Here is a 23,044-nt window from a genome sequence, read left to right on the forward strand (position 1 = left end):
TAGCTTTCCAAACTTATTTTATTCACTGTCATGGGCAGAATGTCCTTAGGATTTGCAGAGGTGAGGCACTGCAACACATCGTGTCTTAGAAGTAGGTCAGAGGGTCATCTCTGGTTTTGCCAGTCTGAAAGCTGACAAGGCTGGGACCCAGGTTCTCATGAGGAAGACTCTGAAACACCTTTAAGTGGACATATACGGCATCGGAAACTTGGACCTGGAAACCAAAAGAGCAGGTAAGTAAGGATCATGGGCTCAAAGCAGATTCAAACAAAAGGCTGTTCTTTACATTCTTGAAAGAACATCTTTTCTTAGGATCTTAATTTTAGATGCATCTTCATTTTTACTTCAACAGCTCTTATCCAAGTCTGGATAGTAAGTGGTGGCAGAAACTGTCTACACCTGTAGAAAACTGTATTAAAAACTCTCAACCACAGGTGAAGGGAAAATGAGCAGAACTGCTTGGGTGTGGAAGCACCAGAAGATGCAACAGGTGAAAGGTTTTGATAGTGTTTCAGTCACCAGGATGCCAGCGTATTTGCCCACAGCTTCCTGACATGCTCATAGGAGACAAGAGACAATGAGGACACCTCCATGACTTGGGGGTGGGACACAGTGCAGACACTATGTCAGCTCCCAAAGGTGCAGAAAGATCTAATACAGAAAGACCAGCACATGGTCCTGAGAAGTAATGACAACCTGAAAGCCAGGATCCCTGGTCTGCAGAGTTACTCCAAACACATCAGTGCCTGAACAGGGAACCTGACATATCCTGGTGCTTTTGGGAGTGCATGGGAATGCCTGGAATAAATATTCTTCCAGAGAAATTCACCTTTCCCCCTAGAAAGTTCTCACATAATGACTTGGCAGGAAGCTGTAAAATTTCGTTCTTAAAAAGCCAAGCACAACGGGTGCTAAACTATCCCTTGGTGAGGCACATGGAAACTTTAACGCCTTAGGCTCCAAGAGGTTTTTAGATGCTTTTTAGATGCATAGTGGGGCACTATGCTTGGCCTGGGTTGCATGTCAGCTGTAAGTCTGCTGGTAAAACATCAGTGAGGTGGAAGATTCAGAAATACAAAAGAATGAATTTGTTCCAGTTAATGCTAAAATGAGGGTGTATTCCAACAGTGATGTTTTCCATCACTGGTAAAATTGAGAAAGAAGAGACAAATCATCCATGTCCAGTGCTACAAATTGATTTCTTCCAAGTTCAGTAATACATGAATCTTCGTTTCTGAGTTAAGAGTTATTTTAAGGAAGCACCTGGGAAAGAAGAAGGTTTGGCAGGATCTGTCCTTCCTGGGATCAACTAAATATGAGAAGTGTGGAGCTAATGCTCAAAGTGTCTCTCTGCAGAACTACTCTCCCCCAAACATTACAGGCCAATTCCTCTAATAAAAGAATTATTCCAGTTCCCTTGGAATATGGCATACCCTGTGAGGCATGTGCCCACACACACGTGGGGTTTCAGCAGTCACAGGCCATGCCTGCTCTGCTCCACAAGGGCAGCCTGCTGCTCAGCAGTGCTTGCTGGCCTTCAGATGAAAAATACACCCAGACATTTCTGCTGTGCTACTTCACAGAAAGCTGCTCACATCCATCGGGCTGGGCTTCCAGTAGAGGAGGAATGGTGCTATCACAGGGCTCCAAATTAAGCATTACCCATTTTTCCTCTGCAGCAGCAGGGGTGCTTTTGAAAATATACAAAGAACCAGCAGGCAGGCTATGTACCTTTGCAGCACCTGACACATCAAAAACCAAAACATCAACACTCCTGCCTGCATGCAAAACTAGCCAGCAGACATGTGTGCACTGCATTTCAAAATTGACTCTATCTTTCCATCAGTTCCTCAAGCTGACTTCAATTTCACCCAACAAACAAAACTGAAGGACTCAGATACCATTTTGCCTTGAAAGGAAACAGGAAACCAGTTATGACTTGTTGAAATAATTTGAGTTGTGAAGGCAATCTATAGTCCTTGAGGGGGATAATGCCAAGAAGCTTACCAATCACATCTGAATAAGTATAGAGCATGTTTTATATTCCTACTTTATAATATTTATATTCCTGCTTACAGTAGTGCCAAACAGAGGAATTTTATAAGCATTTGGAGGTAGTCCCCACTTCTGTTACTCACATCAGACAGTTTTCTATGATGTTTGCTTCTCTTTCTGGCTGTAAGCCACTCTGCAAGTCACCTGTATCATTTAATTCCAAAACACTCCCTCCTACAATATATACAAACCTTAATAAAGTACATTGTCCCAGCAACCACTTGAGTCCTATATACTATGGCTGTAAAGACACCACAGTTCATGCCTGCCCGGCTTTCAAACTGTGGCTTCACCTGTAAAAAGAAAGGGAAAAATGATTGGCAGGTAGATACTTAGGGATTTCTTTCACATATACCACTCCAATTTTCATCCTTCCACACATACTCCCTTAATGAAACTCCACAAAGTGACTGAGGGTGCCCTCAAACCCTTTGTCCAAATCATCAATAAAGATATTTATCAGAACTGGCCCCAACACTGAGCCCTGGGTGCACCACCTCTGAGCAGCCTGATGTAACCACCTCTCCCTGGGCCCAGCCATCCAGCCAGTTTTTTCACCCAGTGAGCAGTGCACCTGTCCAGGCTTCTTCAGTGGAATGTTGCAGGAACTGGAGTCAGAGGCTTTGCTGAGGTGCAGGGAGACAACATCCACAGCCTTTCCCTCATCCACTAGGCAGGTCATGGAAAGAGATCAGGTTGGTCAAGCAGAACCTGCCTTGCATGAACCCATCCTGGCTGGGCTCGAATCCCTGGCTGCCCTGCACATGCTGTGTGATGGCACTCAGGATGAGCTGTTCCATGACCTTCCCTAGCACTGAGGTCAGCCTGACAGCTCTGTAGTTCCCTGGATCCTCCTTCCTACCATTCTTGTAGATGTTCTTTTAGAGGGGCATCAAATCAGCCAAACTCCAGTTGTGTGAGACCTCCCTGGTTCACCAGGACCACTGGTAAATCATGGATAGTGGCTTGGAGAGCTCTTCCATGAGCTTCCTCAGTAGCCTCAGGTGGATTCCATCCACCCCCACAGATTTACACAAGTTTAAGTGGAGAAGCAGGTCACTGTTTCCTGCTGGATTGTGGGAGCTTCATTGTGTTCCTTGTCTCTGTCTTACAGCTCAGGGAGCTGGTAGGAAAACTGGTCTGACTATTAATGATTGAGATTAAAAAGGTTTTAAGTATCTCATCCTTTTCTGTATTTTTTTGTAGCAATGATTTCCTCAACATGCAGCAAATGATGGAGATTCTCCTTAGCCCTCATTTTGTTGCTTATGTAACCATAAGAACACTTTTTGTCATTGCTTTTGGCAGTGACCAGAGTTAAGTTCTAACAGGGCTTTTGCCTGTCTGACTTTCTGCATAACCTCACAATACCTTTGTAATCCTCCTGAATTGCCTACCTCATCTTCTCCCCAAAGCTTATAAACTCTATTTTTTACCCTGGGTTCCCAACCAAAACCCTGTGTTCAGCCAGTCTTCTTCCTCACCAGCTTGTCTTTTGGCACATGGGGACACCCTGCTCTTGCACCTTTAGGATTTTTTTCTTGAAGAATGCCCAGCCTTCTGGATCTCTTTGCCCTTCAGGACTGCCTCCCAAGGGACTCTTTCAACCAGTCTGCCAGACAGGCCAATGTCTTCCCTCCAGAAGTCCAAGGCACTGGTTTTGCTGTTGCCCTTCCTTACTTCTCCAAGAAATAATAACTCTCCCATTCATGACGGCTGCATGACCACCACACAGAAAGCAGAGACCAGCAGAGGCTGGGTGACATGGTGCCCCTCTGCACATGACAGGCACGCTGATGACCAGCTGCATTTCTGAGTTTGGGCAGAGGAGCAGTGTCAGTGCCAGCCTGCTCAGGCTGCCCTGGGCCAGGCCAGCAGCACCTCAGCACTTCTCACCACCCACCTGTTTCACAGCAACCCACTGAATTCATTAACTTTCCCAGTATAAGCATCTGCAGCTGCCTGCCACTCCCATGACATTCCTTCCTAGCAGGAAGGTCACAGAAAGCACCCAAGGAACATCCAGATCATTTCCAAAGAGCTAGAAATAATCATCCTGTTCAGCTTCCTCATGATCTCTGACCCTGCTCTTCTGCTGAGTAGCTTCCACAGGGTTTCTATCCCCAGGAACAGACAAGTATTCTTTCAGCTGAGGAGCTGCTAACTCTGGCAAACCAGGGAAATTTTAATTCCCAACAACCTTCCAGCTGACCAGGGCAGGGGCCTCCTAGAATGCTCCTAAGTGGCAACTTTTGGTGCAGGATAGTCCTCTCTCAGAACAAAACAAAGCCACTTCTCTTTAGTTTTGCTCTCTCTCCTCTGGCCAATATATCCCCCATTTCTCATTTACAGACTGAGCCTTCAGTAAAATCAAGAAGGCAAACAGCTCCTTAATCCTCAGGTGAAAAAATTAACATTCTTATCTAACAGCATCCTAACCCCAAAACATTCCTCAGTTTTGGGCAACAGCTGTAAAACAGGGAGACCAAATAAATAACATTCCTCAGCTCACTAATGATGGCTAGAGACAAGGCACAGGTATAAGTAAACAATTATGTAATCCCATAAGCAGACAGACCTTGAGCATCCCAAGTTTTGCAAATGCTCTTCACAGCTTCACTGAAATCATAAGAATTGTTTCTCTGCTCAGCAGAGCATAAAAGCCCCCCAAATTGCTTCATGAAAAGGTGATACTTATGCTGGAAGGGTAGCAGATTTCTCCAACATAAGGTTTCCATAAAAACATTTTCCTTAGAGAACTATACCAAAGCCTCTGCAAAAGGGGAAAGCATCAGGAAGCTTTCCCTCTCCTGCTCTCAGCACAGGGCAGAAATTTCACCTTGCAGAAAATAAAGAGCAAAGAACAATCTGTTTTCATTTTCCTGAAGCTACTGAGAACAAAAGAACACTAAAATTAGAATCAGTCCTTTTCTGGAATCAAACAGAAACTTTGCACTAGCCACATTTCAGATTCCCTGTGTGCCCTGTACTCTGGGAGCATTAGCATTGCCTGTAACCAGCATTCACATTTTCAAGTGCCTGTTCACTCACAGACACTCAAGTGCTGTGGTTTCACCTCCAATACACACTGCAGGACTTCTGGTGACCCATAAATAACACAGCCCAGCACTGAAAATGAAACTCAGTATCTGGTATAGTGCTTGAGGCATTTCACAGACTCATTAATTAAATTTCACAGCCCTCAGCTGGCCCCATCTTAAACATGAGGAAACAAAAATGGCAAATACACAAAGGTGCAGCAAGTCCCTTGCTAGGGTCTCCCCTCCATAGGTAAAAGGGAATTTCTGATCTCTGCAAGTGCTGCTCCTTCAAACATTCCTACCAAATTCCTTCCTGCTTCCAGGTAACTTAGTCAGTGCCACCCAAACAACTGTAAATCATCCATTTCTCTTTCTGCTCTGCAGTAAATCATCTCTGACTAACCTGTTACCCCGAACTCCAGCCCTCCCTCATGTACATGTCCCCAGCTCTGGTGAGCCCAGCTGTGAATGACCAATATAAAGCCCTATCGCGGAAGAAGGCTCAGAGGAGCTGCAGAGCCTGACATTCCACCTGGAGAACAATGCAGGGTGTGACTGACCACAGCCTTTGCAAATAAGCTGACTTATCTCAACACAAAGGCTGACCACAGGGTGCTTTTGATAAATACTCTGTCAGTGGAGGGGGTCATGTGATGGTGTAACTCCCCGAGTTCAGTAAAAGAAAGTGACAAACGCCTGAGTTAGCCAGACTAGCCCGGGGTGGGAGTGAGCACATGGCTCTGCCCAACCCTGAGTATAAAAACTAAATGGTTGGGCAAAAGAATTTTGAAGAAAACTGCTGGCTAGAGGTGACTTCAACTCACATCCCCCTTCCTAGTCACTGAGGATGCCCAGTGTGGTGACACAGAGGAGTGCAGAACACCCTGGCATCCTCAGAGAATCGGGATTGCAGTCGCTACATTTTGCTAAGAGTAACTTAGACCTGTATCAATTTACCAGCATATTTGTATCACTCTGCTAAATCAGACACCTCCTGTAACATGGAGTGTCTTCTAATCAGTAAACTGAATGTTAAAGTTATCCCCTCCACCAGTGCGCTACAGAAAAGAGCCCTGTCAGAGTACTGGGCTGCCTGGTCCCAGTTGCAAGGTCGCAGAAGATGTGGAAGGAGGGAAGGATGGTGGTGCAAACTCTGTCCTCGGTGGCACAGCAAAGGAGATACCCTGCACATCAGGTATAGCAAGTGTGCTGCAGTATTGGCCAATGCATTCAGCCCTGCTACTTCCTATTTTTGCTTCCTCAAAGAGTGCCCGAGTGCAATTGCCAAAGGGAGAAGAGCTCATCTTTCAGAGGCAGAAGGGTGGAGATGACTGGATGGGTGGGAATCCCTTTCATTCCTCAGGATGCATTTTATACTTTCTTTTAAAAGAGCTGCTGCACTGCAGGGCATTAGAGGATCTGCAGAGGTGCTGCTCACACAGCTGCTCCAGTTCAGGACCACTGCCTGTAGCCAACCACCTGGCAACTGGGCTCACTTAGTGGCCTGCCTTGTGCCAAGCTCATCTTGCCCCACCAGCAGCCCCTGTATCACAGCTGTGACTCTAGAAAACACCTAATGCCAGCAGGGAACACACAATTTAAAAGCTTTGTCCCGAGTACACCATTCTTTACTGCATACTAGCATGTGGTTTGTCCTATGCAGTCCTTCACTGAGGAATAAACTCTACCAGGTACAACCTCTTCCCTTCCAATATGCCACCTCTCATTTCAAACAAGTGACCTCACTGCTGGCATAGCAGAGCTGGGCTTGGAACTTCACACAGACATTAACTGAAGGTAGCCAGCACCATGCCTGGCCATGGACAAAGAGGAGACACAGAAGTGGCTTTTCTCAGTCTTACCAAGGCATTTCCTACATAGAATGCTGAGAAAACACTGCCAGTCAAGGGGATTCCCACTTTTAGCATGAGCCTCTTCAGTTTAAAACCTAGCTCAGTCTCTCAGGCTTTACACAAGCTTCAGGAATGGCCTCTTTGCACACAAGTAACTTAATGTAGAGAGAGGGTGCAACTCACCTGGTTAACAAGCTGCTGAACTTCTGGAGTAGCTGGCTTGGTGTCAGATAAGCCCCCAGGCATCATGGTGGCAGGTGACTTCTGTGAAATGATGAGTGGCTCTGAAGAGGGAAGTTCAGCACAGTCTGAGCAGAGTCCCCAGGCATCTCACATATATACACACACACATGTGTCATGGAACCATGTGACCTGCAACACACAGAGCCTACCATTACTGAACTGGAGGAGACTAACAGGGAAAAGGGGGGAAAAAGCAATGTAAAGCACTGGCAGTATTATTAATAAATGTAAAAAGCACTTAAAGTAGTGCTTATGGTCTTCATATCCAAAAGAAAAGCAAACATCAGCCTCCAGTCACCCTCAGCTTAAAGAGAGTTAGTTTGGGCTGCAGCTGGAACCTCTTGTCTCCCCACCCATGTGCAGATGACTAGGCTGAGCTCTTGGGAAACAGATCAAAGACACACCCAGTATTTCCCAACACCTTTACTGATCAGTAGAAAGGATGCAGCACTTCCCTTAGCGTAGGTCCCGTTTAACTTGAAATTTTATTCTCTCACTATCCTTCTAAGTGGGGAAACCAGAGCAGATGGCATCTTACACTCATTGACTTGGCTTTCCTCTGCCTGACCAAAAAGGTGCCAAGGTAAACACCAGCATCAGAAGTAGAAAATAATTCAATCCCAGATTCAGGTAAGTACTGCAAATAAGGCATTTCTGCTTCTTTCCCATCAAACCAAGAGCTGCATTCAAGCAATCATAATAGCAAATGAATGTGCAATAAAATCTACTTTTTAGCTCCAGTGCCAATTTCCTGGAAGACAAAGTACAATGAAAAAACACAAAAGCTGTCCCAGTTTCAACGTATGCTGTTTAAACAGATCACCTGAGAACATATAGTCAGAAGTATTGATTCTGCAGTTACAGTCACATGGCACAGTCACACTCACACATGTGAGTGTACAAAGCTCAAATCCTACTGGGGGAAGGCTAAAAACTGCTAGCAGCCTCCCTGGTAAGGGAGAACTAACACTTCAAGACCACAGAAAAAAATTAGTCCCTGTCAATATTTCTGCCACTCCCCTCTCCAGGAAATAAGAGGAATGTTGTTCCAGAGCAAGGATCAGAGAAACAGAAACAGACCAGACAGTTTTTCGTCTGTAGGGGCAGGTACATGGGAGCAGGTGAAATGAGAATATATTCTGCACACAGGCAATGGGCATTCCTGCTGGGATCAGCATTAGGGAATTTGCTAGGAAGAGGTGGGTTTATGGCCATAGCAACAAACTTATCTGTTTCCTACCCATACTACTGAACCTCCTCCTCACAGATAACAAATTATGCAAGGCACTGTAAAAAGTACTTCAGATCTGACTTCAAGGCCTGGTTTTGGTACACAGTCCCTGAGACTGAGAAACTGGGGCTGCAGGGGCCCTACACTCAACAGTATTGATCAGTATTACAGCATGTTACTGAAAAAGATATTGCAGAATTTTCCAGACTTGAGCAGCAGTGCTATGGAGGTGGACAAAAAGCATTTGAGGAAAAATCATTGTCCTGAGACAATATTTTTGTGAGCAGAGAAAAATCCTTCCAGTTCTCAGGAATATAGGGAGTGACAGCTGTTAAAACTGGAACTCTGCCACTTTCACCAACTTCCCTCCAGATGAGTTCCTCAGAGCCCTATTCATGGAGCTGATGACAACTCAAACCTTCTTTTCCCTAAGACCCTGCTGATTCACTCAAATGCTGATCATGTTCCACCACCTGTGCCTTATTCATAGAGCAGGACAGGAACTGGAGGAGCCAGTTCACCTTACTGAGGCCAGAAATCAGAGAATGTGTCCAACAAATGCACAGCACCAATGCTAAAACAGGACATTTTATAAACCTCTCCACTCACCAGGATACAGATCCTGCTAACTTCCCTGGGAAGGGATGTTAAGATTCCCCAGGGCAGCAGTACATTCCTGGAGAACTCTTGATTCTGTCTAACAACAAATACACTGAGCACAAAGTCTAGGAGGGTTCATTTATAATCTTGGAAAGACTTTAGGTGTGAAACTAAAGATATTAATGTTGCATGGAACTCATTCACTGGACTCCATATTTCTGGGCTTGCTGATTTTTCACTTTAAAGCATAAGAACTTTTTTTTTTCCCGGAATGCACAATTGTGCAGAAGGGAAAGAAAAAATTAGGACTAATCATCAGCAAGTTGATGCTGAAGTTCACAGAGGCAAATCAGACTGTTTTCTTTCCACGGCAGTGCTAATGGCTGTCCCAAAATCCAGTGATATTTCTAAGTCTGGGATGCAGTACTCATCCTGCACAAGTATTTCATGAAACCACTTTGAAGTGCTGACATTTCACAGACCTGTGATCAAAGATGACCAGAGGCAATTGATCAACCTTATCTGGGGCAATCCCCACCTCCACCCACCCCTCTCTACACTAAGTTTTGGATGTAATGAACCAGGATTTGGAACACTGCCTTGACTAGAACAGCCACCCCCACGCTGTCTCTTGCACAACAAGGTGAGTGTGCCCCCTGTGGTGATTGAGACGTGGCTGCTATCACGTCCCAGGCCAGTTCACACTTTCCATCAGCACAACTGGCAGCTTCCCCTCACGTCAATGTGCTGCTGTTTTCTTGGAGAATCTGCTGGGACACCACCACTGGCATTCTGTACAGGTTTGAAGCTGAGTAACACCTTGCACCGTGTACTATTCCAACACAGAAGAAACAGATCTTTGCCACTTGCAGGCCACTACTCCCTGGTCCTGTTTAAGCAATTTTAAGAGTGCCAAGCTATTGTTGATAAAAACACCAGTACAAAAAAAGCAAACATAATAACCTCCACCAAAATCCAAACCCCAGGGTTATGTATTTACAAGTCATTTTTAAACCAGGAATTAAGTCAGCTCTGTAGAAATGATTGTGAAAGCCAAGTCAGTAAGGTCAGTCTTCTGGTTTCACAGTGACATGGAACTGTGGCTGGACATGACACATGGTCTGAATGTCTTTAAGAGCTTCTAGAGGAAAGCAACTCTCCATGTACCAGCTGAAGATCTGTTTTCATTGTCACAGGAACAGCCTTGATTTTCAACGTGCTGGTCTGCAAAAAAGGTTTCCCCTCCTGCTACCCATCCTGATTTTGAAAGATTTCCGACATTGTACATGAAAAAAGATCAACAGAAACCTGACCTTCAGCAGCACAAAGTTATCATGGTCCAGCCTATGCTGAGCCTCTTCCTCTCAGTCTGCTTCAAGACAACTGAAACCTACTGTTAAAAATATTCTATAAAGAAACTACCTGTTTCATCAGTCTTTCATGCCTACAGGCTGCAGAAGACAACGGCACTGAATGCTAGAAAAAGTTCAAACACCTCTTTCCATTTCACAGAAGGAAAGATGCACAAGCTTGAGAGGACTTTCCAAGCATGCAGGATCTGCCCACATCTATTCACCACTTGCAAGCAATGGGAAAGCCCCAGGAGAGGAGGCAAGGCACCCACAGGACTCTGGACACAACCATCAGCTGTGCTCAAATGCCCTGACTTGCAGAAATAGAAGTTAAAACCAGGGAAAGGATGAAATCCTGCAGTTTGTAGGGTCTACTATTTGACCCCCATATCACAGCAAACAGCCCAGTAATTTTGTAACTACTTCAATGGTAACGTTGAAGCAAGGTTCAATCCCTGACTGAACACCATCCTGGACTCCTCAGGGGTGCCTAGACAGAGAATTTACCTGCCTGTGTCCAGTGTGGCACACAGTTCACACTGATGCCATCTGCACACCCCACTCCACACACACTCTGAGGCTCCCAGGAACAGCAGAGCCGTGTGCTCCTGCCCCGCGCCCCAAGCCTGGCATGCAATTCCATTTACTCACCGTGTGCTCCAGCGAGTTCAACAGCAACCTGAACGGCCTCTGAGCCACCTGACTGGCTGGGGCACTGTGAGAGACACCCTCTGTGCTCAGAGCAAACCAAATCAAGCAACTCAACATCTTACTGCAACCCTTTGTATGCAAACACCCCAAGAAGGGATGCTGGGGATTTAGGAGTCTTCTTAAGGTATCCATTTTCCATACTCAGGTTTGTATAGGACTACTTGTTTGGCCTTATATTCAAACTGAAAACAATTCTACATAGGGCTGATTTTTTGGGGTTGTGGGTTTTGGGCTTTTTTAACATAGTTTCCTCATAAGTAATGCAAAAAAAAAAATCTGCGTATGACATCCATTTCACAGGTCATTTATCACAGCATCTGCTTAAGTGAAGAAGCTTTCCACAACAGCTGAGCAAACATCTGGATGGATAAAGGAAGAAAATTATTAATTCTCATTACAGTCTCTAGTTTATACAGAAATAAAAAATTATATTTCAAGACTATTGATCCAAGTCTATACATAATCGTATCAGTTTCTATTGTACAAATGGCTTAAAAGGAGAATTTGTCCTTGCAGTTGATCCAAGCCCAGGAGAGAACAAATATTTTTGACACCTATACTAGAGGTCAATAATAAAGTGCCAAGTTTGAAATCAAAACTTACTGTTCTCAACATCTCATTAATTGACCATCATCTCCTGTTGAAATTTCATTAGTGCCAATTAAGACCAGATTGATGAGAAGTATTTGATTTACACTTTGATGATAAACAATTACAAGAATTTAACAACTGAAGAACAAACACATCTTCTGCTTTCAGAATTGCAGAAAAACAATGACAAATCTTCAAGAATGAGCACTCCAACTCAAAGTTCTGCATAAGGCAGTTGCAGTACCTTGAGAAAAAAAGAGGGGGAAAAATGAAGTTTGAACATTAGGATTTATATCATCAAAGACTTAAAATATATTTCTACCTCATCCTCAAAAAAAGGTGAGATGAAATGACCCTGGTGCCTAAAAATAAAAGGCCTCCAAGCAGTTTGAGTCTTTACTGCACAAACAACTATAAAACAGATGCTGCTGCACAGATCTTTGCCAGCTCTCAGTAACACAGGTACATTCCTTCATTTATTTCCCATTCCCTATATATTCAAAGCTTTAGGGATGTGAGAGTATATCCAGTAATTTCATTGCTGTTGCTGAATTCCAAAGTGTTTGCAAGAGAGGGACTGTATTTTTAGTGCTCTGTTTAAGTTCAGTGGTTCTTAAGATCATATCAGCTGGCAACCACACAGACCTCGTCACTTGACAGACTTGTTAGCCTATCTGAGATAGATACAAAATAAAAAGTAAATAGTAAAATATACAGGTGTAATTGCAGCAATTCAGCTTTCCTCCTACTCATCTGCCTTTAAATGCTGTGTTACTGCTGGGGTGCTGCATTCAAGCTTTCTAAACACAACACCATGGCCAGGATCAGCAGGATCACGTATGCACAGCTGTTTCCTCAGCTCAAACACAATTCACCTTTAGAACTACTCTTCAATATTCAGAGGGAGGCACAAAAAAAGGTCCCTGCACAGTCTCATTCCCAAATGAGACACATCTTCAGCTCCAACCCAAAGTGGTTTAAATCGACCACATCCCCTATATCAAGGAAAACTCCAGAACTTGGAAACACAGACCAAAGGGCAGAAAGCAACAGCTGCTGCCTGTCAGCATTGCAGCAGCAATGGCAAAGTTGTACCCACACACAGCTCTGAGCCACTGCTGCTTGTGTTGAGCAGTTCAGAACAAGGCTGGTAACTTCTTACTTTCAGAGATGCTGAACCTACTACACTTGCTGATCAGTCTGCAATCTTTATTTCCTTTCAGACTTCAGCAGATTATTTCCACAAAAAGACCATGTTCACTGATATTTTAGCAGGCACCAGCTCAGGGAGAGCCTTCTCCTCCCTGCTCAGGATAGGTTTTACTCTTTCTTCCCCTCTGGGATCACTGAAGCTGTGGAAGTTCAAGAAAGATGCCAGTTTTGCATTCCGATTGAAAATTGTTTTAATACTATAAAACTCATTTGTTCACATATTTTGTACAAAAGATTAGTTGTTTTCTCTTAATTACAGGAGGATCATTTCAAGCTTGAGAATTCAGCTAAGTAGGTCCAAAACAAAACAAGACTGGGTTCTACTGGTTCTGGAGGGTCCCAATTCAGCTCACCCAAGGTCTCTTTCCAGTTTGGCTCTCACAGTTATGGACCACCTTGATGGAAAATGCCCCACATCATCATTGACTCTTTGGAGGCTTGTAGTGAATTCGGCACCGCTCATTAAATACCTGAGACACCAAAACAGAAGAGCAAAAGTGAATCAGCCCCATCCAGGAAATAAGCAGAACTTCACAGACAGTTCAGGCAATTACCTCAACTACCTGGGCACCCATCTCAAGCTGCCCAGCTCTGAGGTATCAATAAATAATACTTACCAACACATCCATCTTCATTCACCTTCACTCCTGGCTTTAGTAAATCCAAAGTTTGCAGCCTGATGTTGGGAGACTGCACAGCACTAAGTGTTCTCCCTCAGAAAATGCAGACTCTTAATCCTGGTAGGCTGTTATCATCAAAAATGCTGATGCCTTTTTGTTTTTAAAAGAGAGGGAAATAATCATGGGAAGACTCCTGAATGGTTGTGTTCTGTTGGGTTCATTCTGGCATTCAAATTTGGGTGCTGTATTCCTGTCTTTCCTGAGCAGGCACATTTTACATTGGCATGACAGCCAAGAAGAGGGGCAAGGGCTCCTGAAAGCCACATGCACACTTCCAGTGCTCTGCCTGCCTGTGCCAACGCTGCCAGCACTTCCTGCAAAGGGCACAGCACTCCTGCCTCACTCACCTCTGGCACCTTCTCTGGGTAAAATTTAGCCTCCAGAACTGGATACTGAGGATCGTGTATATTTAGCTTGAACTGCTGCCAGCCTGCCCTAAGGAGGGCCAGGAAATGTGACTATTTAAAGAAAGGCAGCTTGAATGCAAAGCAAAACACACAGGCTCCCACCAAGGCTGCAAGTGCTCTTCACAAGCCATTTAGTTATTTATCAGTTTTTATCCCAACTTGCCCAGCACAAGTCCTGAAAGCAACACAAGCATCACCTGACACCAAGCTGAGGCTCTGGCAGGTGTTGGTTGTCCCACCAGCATTGCCACAAGAGCATATTTTGCTGTCCAGGGATTTGGCAGATCCAAGTGTCTGTGATCATCAGGATATGAAGTTTCATGGACTCTCCCATGGGCTTTATGTGCAAAGTGAGTGATCTTGTAATTTTGGGGAAGTTATCCAACACTTTATATAAATACACAGTTTCAAGCTCTATCTTCCTAGAATTTACAACAGCAGATCTTACTCACAGTTCAGAACCTATGGCAACTTCAGCAAAAGTGAAGGCTGGAGCACACATTAGTTACAGCATTGCTTCTCAACAATTTTGAAGCAATTTTCAACTACCTTTCAAATTTTATTTAAAAAAATAGACATGGATTTCAAACTGCCTCATACTGCAGAAGACAAAAGCTGTAATATAGTTTCTTTCACACACAGAAATGTGCAGTCATTATGTTACCACATGGAATGGACACCTCTGGAAGAGTTCAGATGAGGTAAAGGTTTGAGATCAGTGATAGGAGGAAACTGTAGAAATTAAGAGCAACAGCATCAAGTCCTATTCAGGAACATTTTACACTAAACAAATCAAACCGTTTTTTGTCTATTGTCTGTTAATGACATTTTAATGGCATGTATGTCTAAAAGAGTTCTGGAAATACTCTCTAAAGCACTGCAAGGGTCTATAGCATCAAACAACACACCAGCTTGCTTTCCATCATGTTAACTTTCAAAGTATCTTCAACAGTAACCCCACAACCTGTGGCAGGAAGATCAACACTGCAGTCTTACTAACACTGCCTCCTACTTTTAGGATCATTGGCTTAAATCCACTGGTCTACCTGTGAAGTGCTGTTCTCATTTTCAGACATTTTTCAGGAAAAGCAATGGCTGAGAAATGTTAAATTCATGTTACTAGGCAAAAGTTTAATTTTGCTGGCTTTTACATATTTGTACAAACCACTCCAGCAATAAAGTCCAATCTGGAAGTGCTGGACAGAGACTAATGCAAGTGTCTTGTTTGAAAGTCAATTCCTTGTTTGGTATCATTGAAATTGCATGTGCATTTCTCTAAAGTAGCATCCTTCTGTATGCCACTATGCTACAGTCAGCCAGTGTTTAAAAATCTGTTTCCTAATCAGATTTTTCCAAATAGTTTTCGGTTGTTCAGGATTAATGGAAATACACAAATGTACTTCGCAACAAAAGTCTACAACAGTAAAACACCAGCCTGCACACCAATATTCACTCCCATGTAACAAATTGCATTCAGTCTGCAACCATGACTGGCTCTAATTGACATTTTAACAGGCAGCTAAAGGAGACATTTATGTGTATATTCAGAGCACAGTACAGCAGAGCTGGAGATAAAACCCAGAAATATTTATCTCTTCAAGCTCCACTGTGAACACTGGCTGAGGAATACACTAGCAGGCTAAAGTACCCCTGCACCATGCATACCTCACTGTTTATAAATTCTCCATCTTCAGGAAAAATTAGACAGTTCTGCCACCAGTAAAAGCTTAATGCAGCTACAAGAAACCTCTGGGATCATTACTAAATTTGGTGCTTCAGAATGAAGATTAGGGTGAGGGCTGTTCTCCTACAGCAGAGTAGCTGTAAAATATTTGCCCCTGGTGACCTGCAGGCTGTTGCTGCTAAGGCTGTGGCATTGATTAGTCAGATCTGAGTGGGTTTAAAATTAAACTGAAGCGCATGCTTTGCTTTTTTGGGACAGTACAGAGATGTGCTGATGGCAAAGCATACGCAGGAAACTGTGTAAATGCTCATTTCATCAGCCTGCACTGAGGTTACTGATGAACACCCTGGACATAAAGCTGCATTGGTTTTACACTGGTAATCTAATCTAGGGGCTAAAATCATGAAGTAGGGATTACAAAGGAAGGTGCAGCTAGTACTGGCTATTTGCAAAATTCCTTTTTGCATTTAGAGGGGGAGAGAGGTTCTTTGCAGTATTGAAAGCTCTGAAAGACTTCATCAAACCAGAAAAGCATCTGGTGATGCCAGATGTGAAATGCTGCAGTGACACAATACAGCCACCTCAGAACTGAAGCTCAGTGTTAAAATCACCAGACAGACTTCGGGGCCATCAGTCCAGAGGGTGATCTGCACCCTCTGCTGACACAGGAGAGCAACGGCAAGGCTGCCCTTTGCACCAGGGAGTGTCTGTTCAGGCCTGAAGAAACTCCACCAGGAAAAGGTTCAGCTTCTACAGCCTCACCCTCCCTGGGCTCTGCTGAGTTGTGATCAGCGCCAGATACAGGTAAATGTGAAAGACCCTTCTCTCTGACATTGTTAGAGGCTCTAAAAAGCTTTTCAGAGAAGTCACCACAGAAAAGCCTACAAAGTGCTCAGTCGCTGGCAAGGAGGAAAAAAGGACACAGGGAATAATCCACAGTCCATGCTAAATCAGATGCTTTTCTTTCCCTGGCAGTGCAACTGAAAAGTTTTGATCTCTGCATCCAGAACTCTGAAAATGACTGACTTGAAGCATTTCCCCCAGCAGTGCCCTCATCTATTTCTAGTTAAGTTTCTTCACAAGGCACCAGTCCCACCCTCCAGTGCAGGACTGTCTGTTGGGATAGAACATCATCACTATTAAATGACCGAGTACCTTCCAGCTTCTGTCGTTTACCACTTCTTCAACATTGAGCTCCGACTGCATCAATTTCAACTGCAGAAAATAACAGACACAAGGGTTATTGTCAAACAGGTCTCCCTGCAGCCTTCAGTATTTATTACAAGTGCAACTTTCCAGCACCCAACCCCAGCAGCAGGTGCACACCTCCTGTGATGGTGCAAACCAAAGGGCACAATGTGTAATCACCCTGGGAGCCCGGCCCTTCCAGCCAGCCAGTGCTCAGGGCACACACAGGTCTGCAAGGGCACAGGGAAGGCAGACTCACAAAGCAAGCCTGGCAGTAGATCCTCATTACTTATGCTCTATTCCTAAATAATACCCATCCAGATTTGCTAGCAATTAACTGATTAACACTGATGGCTTCACAGGCACAAATAACTGCACCTAATGCAAGCACTGAGCACAGGGAATGCCAGGGCTGGGGTTAGCTCTGCAGCCTTGAGTTGCCACTCTTGCATTATTAGAGTCATATATGAAGCTGGCATCAAAGCCAGGAATCCAGCTAGGATTCTGGATTTAAAACTAAGGTTATGAACAGACCCTCTCTGCTTCATTTGCTACCTACTCAGTGCACTGACCAAAAAGGGTCTGCAGTGATCACGTGTTGTTTATGCTGTCTGAACCACTTAATATTTCATGTCATCACGGCAGGACAAACCAGCTCTACACAGATGCAAAAGCTCTGGCAAGAACTACCACCAATACAAAGTTCTTGACCACTCACTTGACCTGTGAGAAGGGCAAGAATCTCTTTGTTTCACACCTATTATTAACCCCAAGGGCCAGGCGTGACAGTTGTCTTTGGGTAATTTGGTCCTGAGGCAATAGTAGGAGATTTAAGAACCATCTACCATTTTGCCCAAATTTAAGATGCATTCTTGTTGGAGTCTTTAACACAACAGACAAAGAGTCAGAGTTTATCCATTTTCAATACATGGTTCCAATTAGAGGCCTGGTGAACAGGTGCAAGCCAAGACAACAATCCCACTAAAAACCTTCCAAGTAAGATATCCAGGGACACAGAGTTGCTACAGCTGTTGGATGTACTTCTCCCAAATCAACAGGACTTCAATCTGTTTGAAATAACAATCCAGCATCCAGAGTGACTTATCCATAAAATGGATAAGTCTATAAAATAAACACTCAGAGGATCTTAAGTAGTTCAAAGAAACTACTACTCCAAGTTTTCTCATTCAGGGACCTAGAAGTAATAATTTTGCACAAACTCCTCCAAGTTTTACAACTAGAAGGACGAGAGAAACACAGAACAAGGAAAAAGAGATCTGTAGTGCAAGCAAGTGAAGAGATATTTGAAATTCCCACTCTTAAAACTAGAATGTGTTCTGTCAAGATAGCTTTTCTGACTTGTAGAAAAAACACAACTCTCTGTGTTTTGGAAAGCCAAAAAAAAAAAAAAAAAAAAAGCAGGGGGATCACACCTCATATGGTCCAAGTACAAATCTGAGGTGATCTCATTAAAAAATTCTGAAATGTTTCTAAGTCATGGAATGCTTTTAACAGTTGAAGCCACCTCCAATCATTACACATTTTAATTGTGATCCTCCCAGTGTTTTCAGTGGGAGATTTCAGGCTCAGTAACTAAATGACTTAAAGAACTGGCTCTGCTAACAAAATTTGTAGAAAATACTAAGCAACCACTCCAGTTTTCCAAACTAATATCCATGCCTGTTAGCAGCTCAGTAAGTGAGGCTTTAATAATAAAACTGCTCGTCTGCCACATGGCTCTCTCAGTATCCTTTTCCTTACAAAAGGGGCCCTGGAAGTGAGGTGAGAACTTCAGTGGGGTTCCCTTCTCCACTTGTGATACTCAATCCCCCTGGTCACTCTGCTTAAGTACTTCCCATCCACAGGCCAGAAAGTTGAGAGGGCATTTGCACATTAGCATTCCATAGGCAAACCCAGAAGTCTCTCTCATACACCATGACAAGGTACTCCAAATATTAATCCAATATCCAGAATCCAGTATTTGGAAATAACAAACAGCAAAAAGGTTGTGTAAGTGGAATTCAAGGTTGCCTGGGAGCATCTTGTAGAGAACAAGCATTTTGTAGGAAAAGTTAAGCTGTGCCTCAGTGGTGTCAGTCAGTGAAGGTTAGAATCCACCATGGGAAAGAATGTGTGCTTTTCTACAGCATTCATGTAAAAGAATCTCGGAAATGCTCCAGTTGCAGAATAAAAGCAGCTCTCTGCCTTTGGGGAGACCTTGGGAAAATAATTCTGACAAGACCCAACAAGAGCCAACGAGAACCTTGGAAAAAACTGCTTGACTCAGGATCCACTTCAGGTTCTCTCCATCACACTGGTCCTTCTATTTGGGAAAGATATCCACTTCTTCCTCTATAAATGATCTCTCAAAGGCTGCACCCACCACTCACCTTTGTCTGCTCTTTCCTGAGTTGCTTTAATAATGTTGCATCTTCATGGGCCTTTTCCCTCTCTTCTTTGAGGGTTTTCACTACAGCGGAAGTCTGAGAGATGCAGTCTTTGATGATTCTTTCTCTCTTGGTGTGAGCATCCATCAACTAAGTGGGGAGAAAAGGAAAGTCACAGTGACTCATCAGAGAATAAAAACCTCCTAGTTGTAAGTTTAAAGAGACACTTTCTAAAGTCACGGTATTGCTGTGCCTACAGAAATCCCTTTGAATTCATAATCCACATTGTGGGAAACAACACTGCTTTGAGCAGCAACTACTCTCAGCTTAGACTATCCTATCATTCTTGCTCTTACCAAGTCGATCAAAAGTCAAAGGCAAACATGAGGAGTCTTGCAGAGCAGCAGGAAAAGCAAGAACCCTTTTTAAAAGATCCTTGAAGGATCAGTATTGCAGAACAAAGAACTTCCCTGCATGGTTTTAAACGGAAGCAGTGTGTGGAGACGTTGAGCGGGACAGTTAAGGATGCACAAAGCAGGATCTACCAAGGCAGTGTTTCCTCAGACACTGAGGATGTTTTAGTGGCCACTGCACACGACAAAGCAGCGGGAAGGGAGCTGAAAGTGAAGGTGAGCACACTCACAGACTCGTACAGCTCTTTACACGTCTGGCCAGGATCAACTTTCCCCACAAAGGAAGCTGTTGGAATCGTAGTGTTTAACTCATGAACAATTCTATCATCGATTGTCCTCATCACCCTGAGCAGCTCCTGTATTAAAAGAAAGAGAGAGATACTTGGTTATATCCCTCAGAAAAGCCTATTACAAAAAATTAGCATAGTCGAGCATTTTAATAGAAACTAAATAGGATTCCTTACAAAGAGTTAGAAGCACACCAAAGGAGCAACCCCACATGCAGGAGTATGTGATGCAAACCACGGCATCCTTGGCAGCAAAGGCCAGAGCAGAGGTGAGTTACTGATGCCCCCTGAAGTCCCCTGGCCCTGCAGGCAGCATGGACAGGCTGAGGAGCCTCTGCAAAAGTCCCCGTCCCCACTTCCACACAGGAAACCGGGCACAACCTGCACCAAAACGGCAAACTTGAATAAAACCCCCACCATTCCGGGGGGCGTGAAGCTGAGCTGGGCGAGGTTTAGGTGGGGTCTCGGGAAAAAGTTTTTCACCCAGAGGGTGTTTGGGCACCGGAACAGGTCCTCAGGGCAGTGGTCACAGCACCAAGCCCGACAGAGTTCAAGATGTGTTTGGGCAACACCCTCAGGAACATGGTGCGACCCTTGGGGTGTCCTGTGCAGGGCCAGGAGCCGGACTCGGTATTCCTGAGGGTCCCGAGCTACTCAGGATATTCTGAGAGTCCGTGTTCAAGGCACAGGCCGGGCTGGGCCCCGCTCGCAGCGCCGAGGGCACGGGTGGCAGCCCCGCTCCCTCGAACGCCGCGCAGGCGCCCGCGGAGCTCCCGCCGCCCGCGTGGCTCCCGCGCCGCGAGCGCTGTCCCGGGAACGGGACCTGCGGGGAGGGGGAGGTGCGCGGCCCCGCTGCTGCCGGAGGGAAGGAAGGGAAGGGGGGAAGGCCGGACCTGCTCCCTTCCCGCCGCATCCCGCCGGCCGCCAGCAGCGGGGTGACCTCGCGCACGGGGCGCGTGCTCCCGCGGGGCCGTTCGCCGGGAGGCGGCGGGAGCGCGCGGGGCGCGGGAGGGGGAGGCGGCGGCGGCAGCGCCCGGCCCGGCCCGGCCCGGCCCGGCTCGGCCCCGCCCGCCCCGCGCGGCTCACCTGGAACTCGGCGAAGTCCTCGCAGATCGCGGCTCCGCTGGGCGCCGCCATCCTGGATCGGCCGAGGGAGCCGCGGCGCCCAATCCGGCGGGGAGCCGGGATGACGCGCGGGGCGGAGCGGGGCGGGACCCGCCGGAGCGCGGCCCCCGGCGCAGCGGCCCCCAGTCGGGCATCTCCACCGGCAGCGGCCTCGCGGCCCCTTCGCCTCCCGCAGCCGCTGCCAGAGCTCCGGCCGCCCCCACCGGAGGCGGCGCCGACCCCGGCGGCCCCGGGCGCCCCGCGGCGCGGCTCCCTCCAATCGCGGGCCCGGGGCGGGGCCCAGCGGTGACATTGAGCGGCGCCCAGCGGGCCTAGGCAGCGCCATGTGGGGCCGCGCCGGTGAGTGAGGCGGGCAGGGAGGGAGGGAGGCGGGGAGAGACCGAGCCCGCGGCCGAGCCGGGGCTGCCGCCGCTTCGCCGCCTCCCCGGGAGCCCGAGCGGCCGGGCCCGGAGCGCGGAGGGGCGGCCCCGGCCGGCGCTGCGGCGGGAGCGGAGCCGAGCGTGAGGGGCCGTGTGTGAGGGACTGGCGTCCGAAACAGGGACAGGAGTGGGGCCGTGCCCGGGTGCTCCAAAGAGCTTGAAAAGGGGCCGGCTCCGTTGGGGGTGTCGCCCCTAAATGTAAATTCCTGGTTTTCCAGAGCGGGAGCGTGTTATTTCTCGAAAGTAAAGGGCCGTAGGAGAGACACCTTCCGACAGTATAACAAAGTAAAAAAATAACTTTTTTTTTTTTTTTTTAAAGTGCCCCTTTTGCCTTTCTGAGTTAGTTTGGTTGACGTTTTTCCCCGAACTTTTTTATTATATTAATTAATGCATTATAAGCGCCTTCTTTGGAGTATGTGTTCGTATATAAGGTGCCCTGGCGTTTTCTAATGCACTACAAAGTAGTTACCTCTCAGTGTAAATATTCTGCCTTTTTGACTTGACTCTGTCAATGCTTTTGGGATGTGACAGTGTTGGTAGAATGCTGGTGTGCAGTCCTCGAAATAGCACCATCCTAAGTGTATCTAAAGCATATGTATAGATTAGTTTCTGGAAATTGTAATGTGTATTAGAAATTGCTGGCAGGACAGTATCTTGCTTTTGGGTTTTTTTTTCCTAAATTAGTTTAACTGCATTCACATTTTTCTACATAAGATTACTGAGCAAGCTCAAGGCATACCTTATAAACAAGCTTTCATTTCTTTGGTGGGCTGTTACAACTAAAACTGGTACTTTTGGGGTTCGTTTGTACCTATTTGTTTTCTTTCTTTTTTTCCTCTTGTGTTAAAAAAAACCCTGAAATGCTTCCATTGCAAAGCTGGTTTCTACTGCTCTGAGTTAAATTTGGCCTCTTTGCTTCCTTTGTTTTCTCTTCCAGATAGGGCTGTTAAACTCCTGGGAAGAAATATTCCCTCGGTTCTGAGGATGACCGAGGGAGTGGACCCAAAGATAAGCAGAAGGCTGTGCGTTAAACCCCAGCAAGACCTTCAGACCAAGAGTAAGAGTCTTTGATAAAAGTCATGCAATGTTTCATGCTATGGAATACTCGCATACCCATGCTGCAATCATCTGAACAGAAATTAGGCTGACACAGGTGGTCATATCCCTGATTTTGTGAGAGTTCTGGTCCCTAGACTGAAAAATGGTGCATTAAATTTGGTGAAGTCTTGTTTTCTAACAAAAAGCCAGGGGTCAATGTTTCCACTTGTGAGGGTCACACAGCATTCACTTTGTAGCAGATCACCAGAGCCTTATCTGGTGCACACTCCTACACTGAGGCTCCTCAGCTCTGCTCTGGGACTGCCTGTTCAGCCCCACTGTAAACTGTTCATGTTTAGGAATGCTGTGTGAGGTAAAAGATTTTTGCAGTTTTTCAGAGTGCAGCCAGCTCCAGCTGTTCCAAAAACTGAACGTGCCCTGCAGGGAAGAGTCTGAATTGTTCACGTTCAAGGGTGGAGCTGGTCAGGGAAAGCTCAGGCCATGAAACGTTTTTTCACTGTATTTGG

The 23,044-nt window shown here is 45.7% G+C and overlaps 3 protein-coding genes across 3 annotated transcripts in view; 1 reads left to right on the forward strand and 2 right to left on the reverse strand.

Annotated features, from left to right (window-relative positions):
• On the reverse strand, positions 1-19,361 carry LOC131571951 (cystatin-A-like). The gene is made up of 5 exons (XM_058824744.1): positions 19,239-19,361; positions 16,816-16,875; positions 7,133-7,321; positions 2,247-2,348; positions 1-214 (listed from the first exon to the last, which is right to left on the reverse strand). The coding sequence occupies exons 3-5, from the start codon at positions 7,196-7,198 to the stop codon at positions 86-88; spliced, it is 297 nt and encodes a 98-aa protein (XP_058680727.1). The 5' UTR covers positions 7,199-7,321; positions 16,816-16,875; positions 19,239-19,361; the 3' UTR covers positions 1-85.
• MIX23 (mitochondrial matrix import factor 23) lies at positions 12,434-21,221 on the reverse strand. The gene is made up of 5 exons (XM_058824743.1): positions 21,022-21,221; positions 19,879-20,004; positions 19,239-19,385; positions 16,816-16,875; positions 12,434-13,359 (listed from the first exon to the last, which is right to left on the reverse strand). Exons 1-5 carry the CDS (start codon positions 21,070-21,072, stop codon positions 13,309-13,311), a joined length of 435 nt encoding a protein of 144 aa, XP_058680726.1. The 5' UTR covers positions 21,073-21,221; the 3' UTR covers positions 12,434-13,308.
• FAM162A (family with sequence similarity 162 member A) overlaps positions 21,154-23,044 on the forward strand; it is an 8,189-nt gene continuing 6,298 nt past the window's right edge. The window contains exons 1-2 of the mRNA XM_058824742.1: positions 21,154-21,399; positions 22,417-22,536. Coding sequence (XP_058680725.1) covers positions 21,384-21,399; positions 22,417-22,536 — 136 coding nt within the window. The 5' untranslated portion in view covers positions 21,154-21,383. The remainder of the gene's footprint in view (positions 21,400-22,416; positions 22,537-23,044) is intronic.

This window comes from Ammospiza caudacuta, chromosome 2, assembly GCF_027887145.1.
Source record: "Ammospiza caudacuta isolate bAmmCau1 chromosome 2, bAmmCau1.pri, whole genome shotgun sequence".
In the NCBI taxonomy this organism is placed as follows: domain Eukaryota; kingdom Metazoa; phylum Chordata; class Aves; order Passeriformes; family Passerellidae; genus Ammospiza; species Ammospiza caudacuta.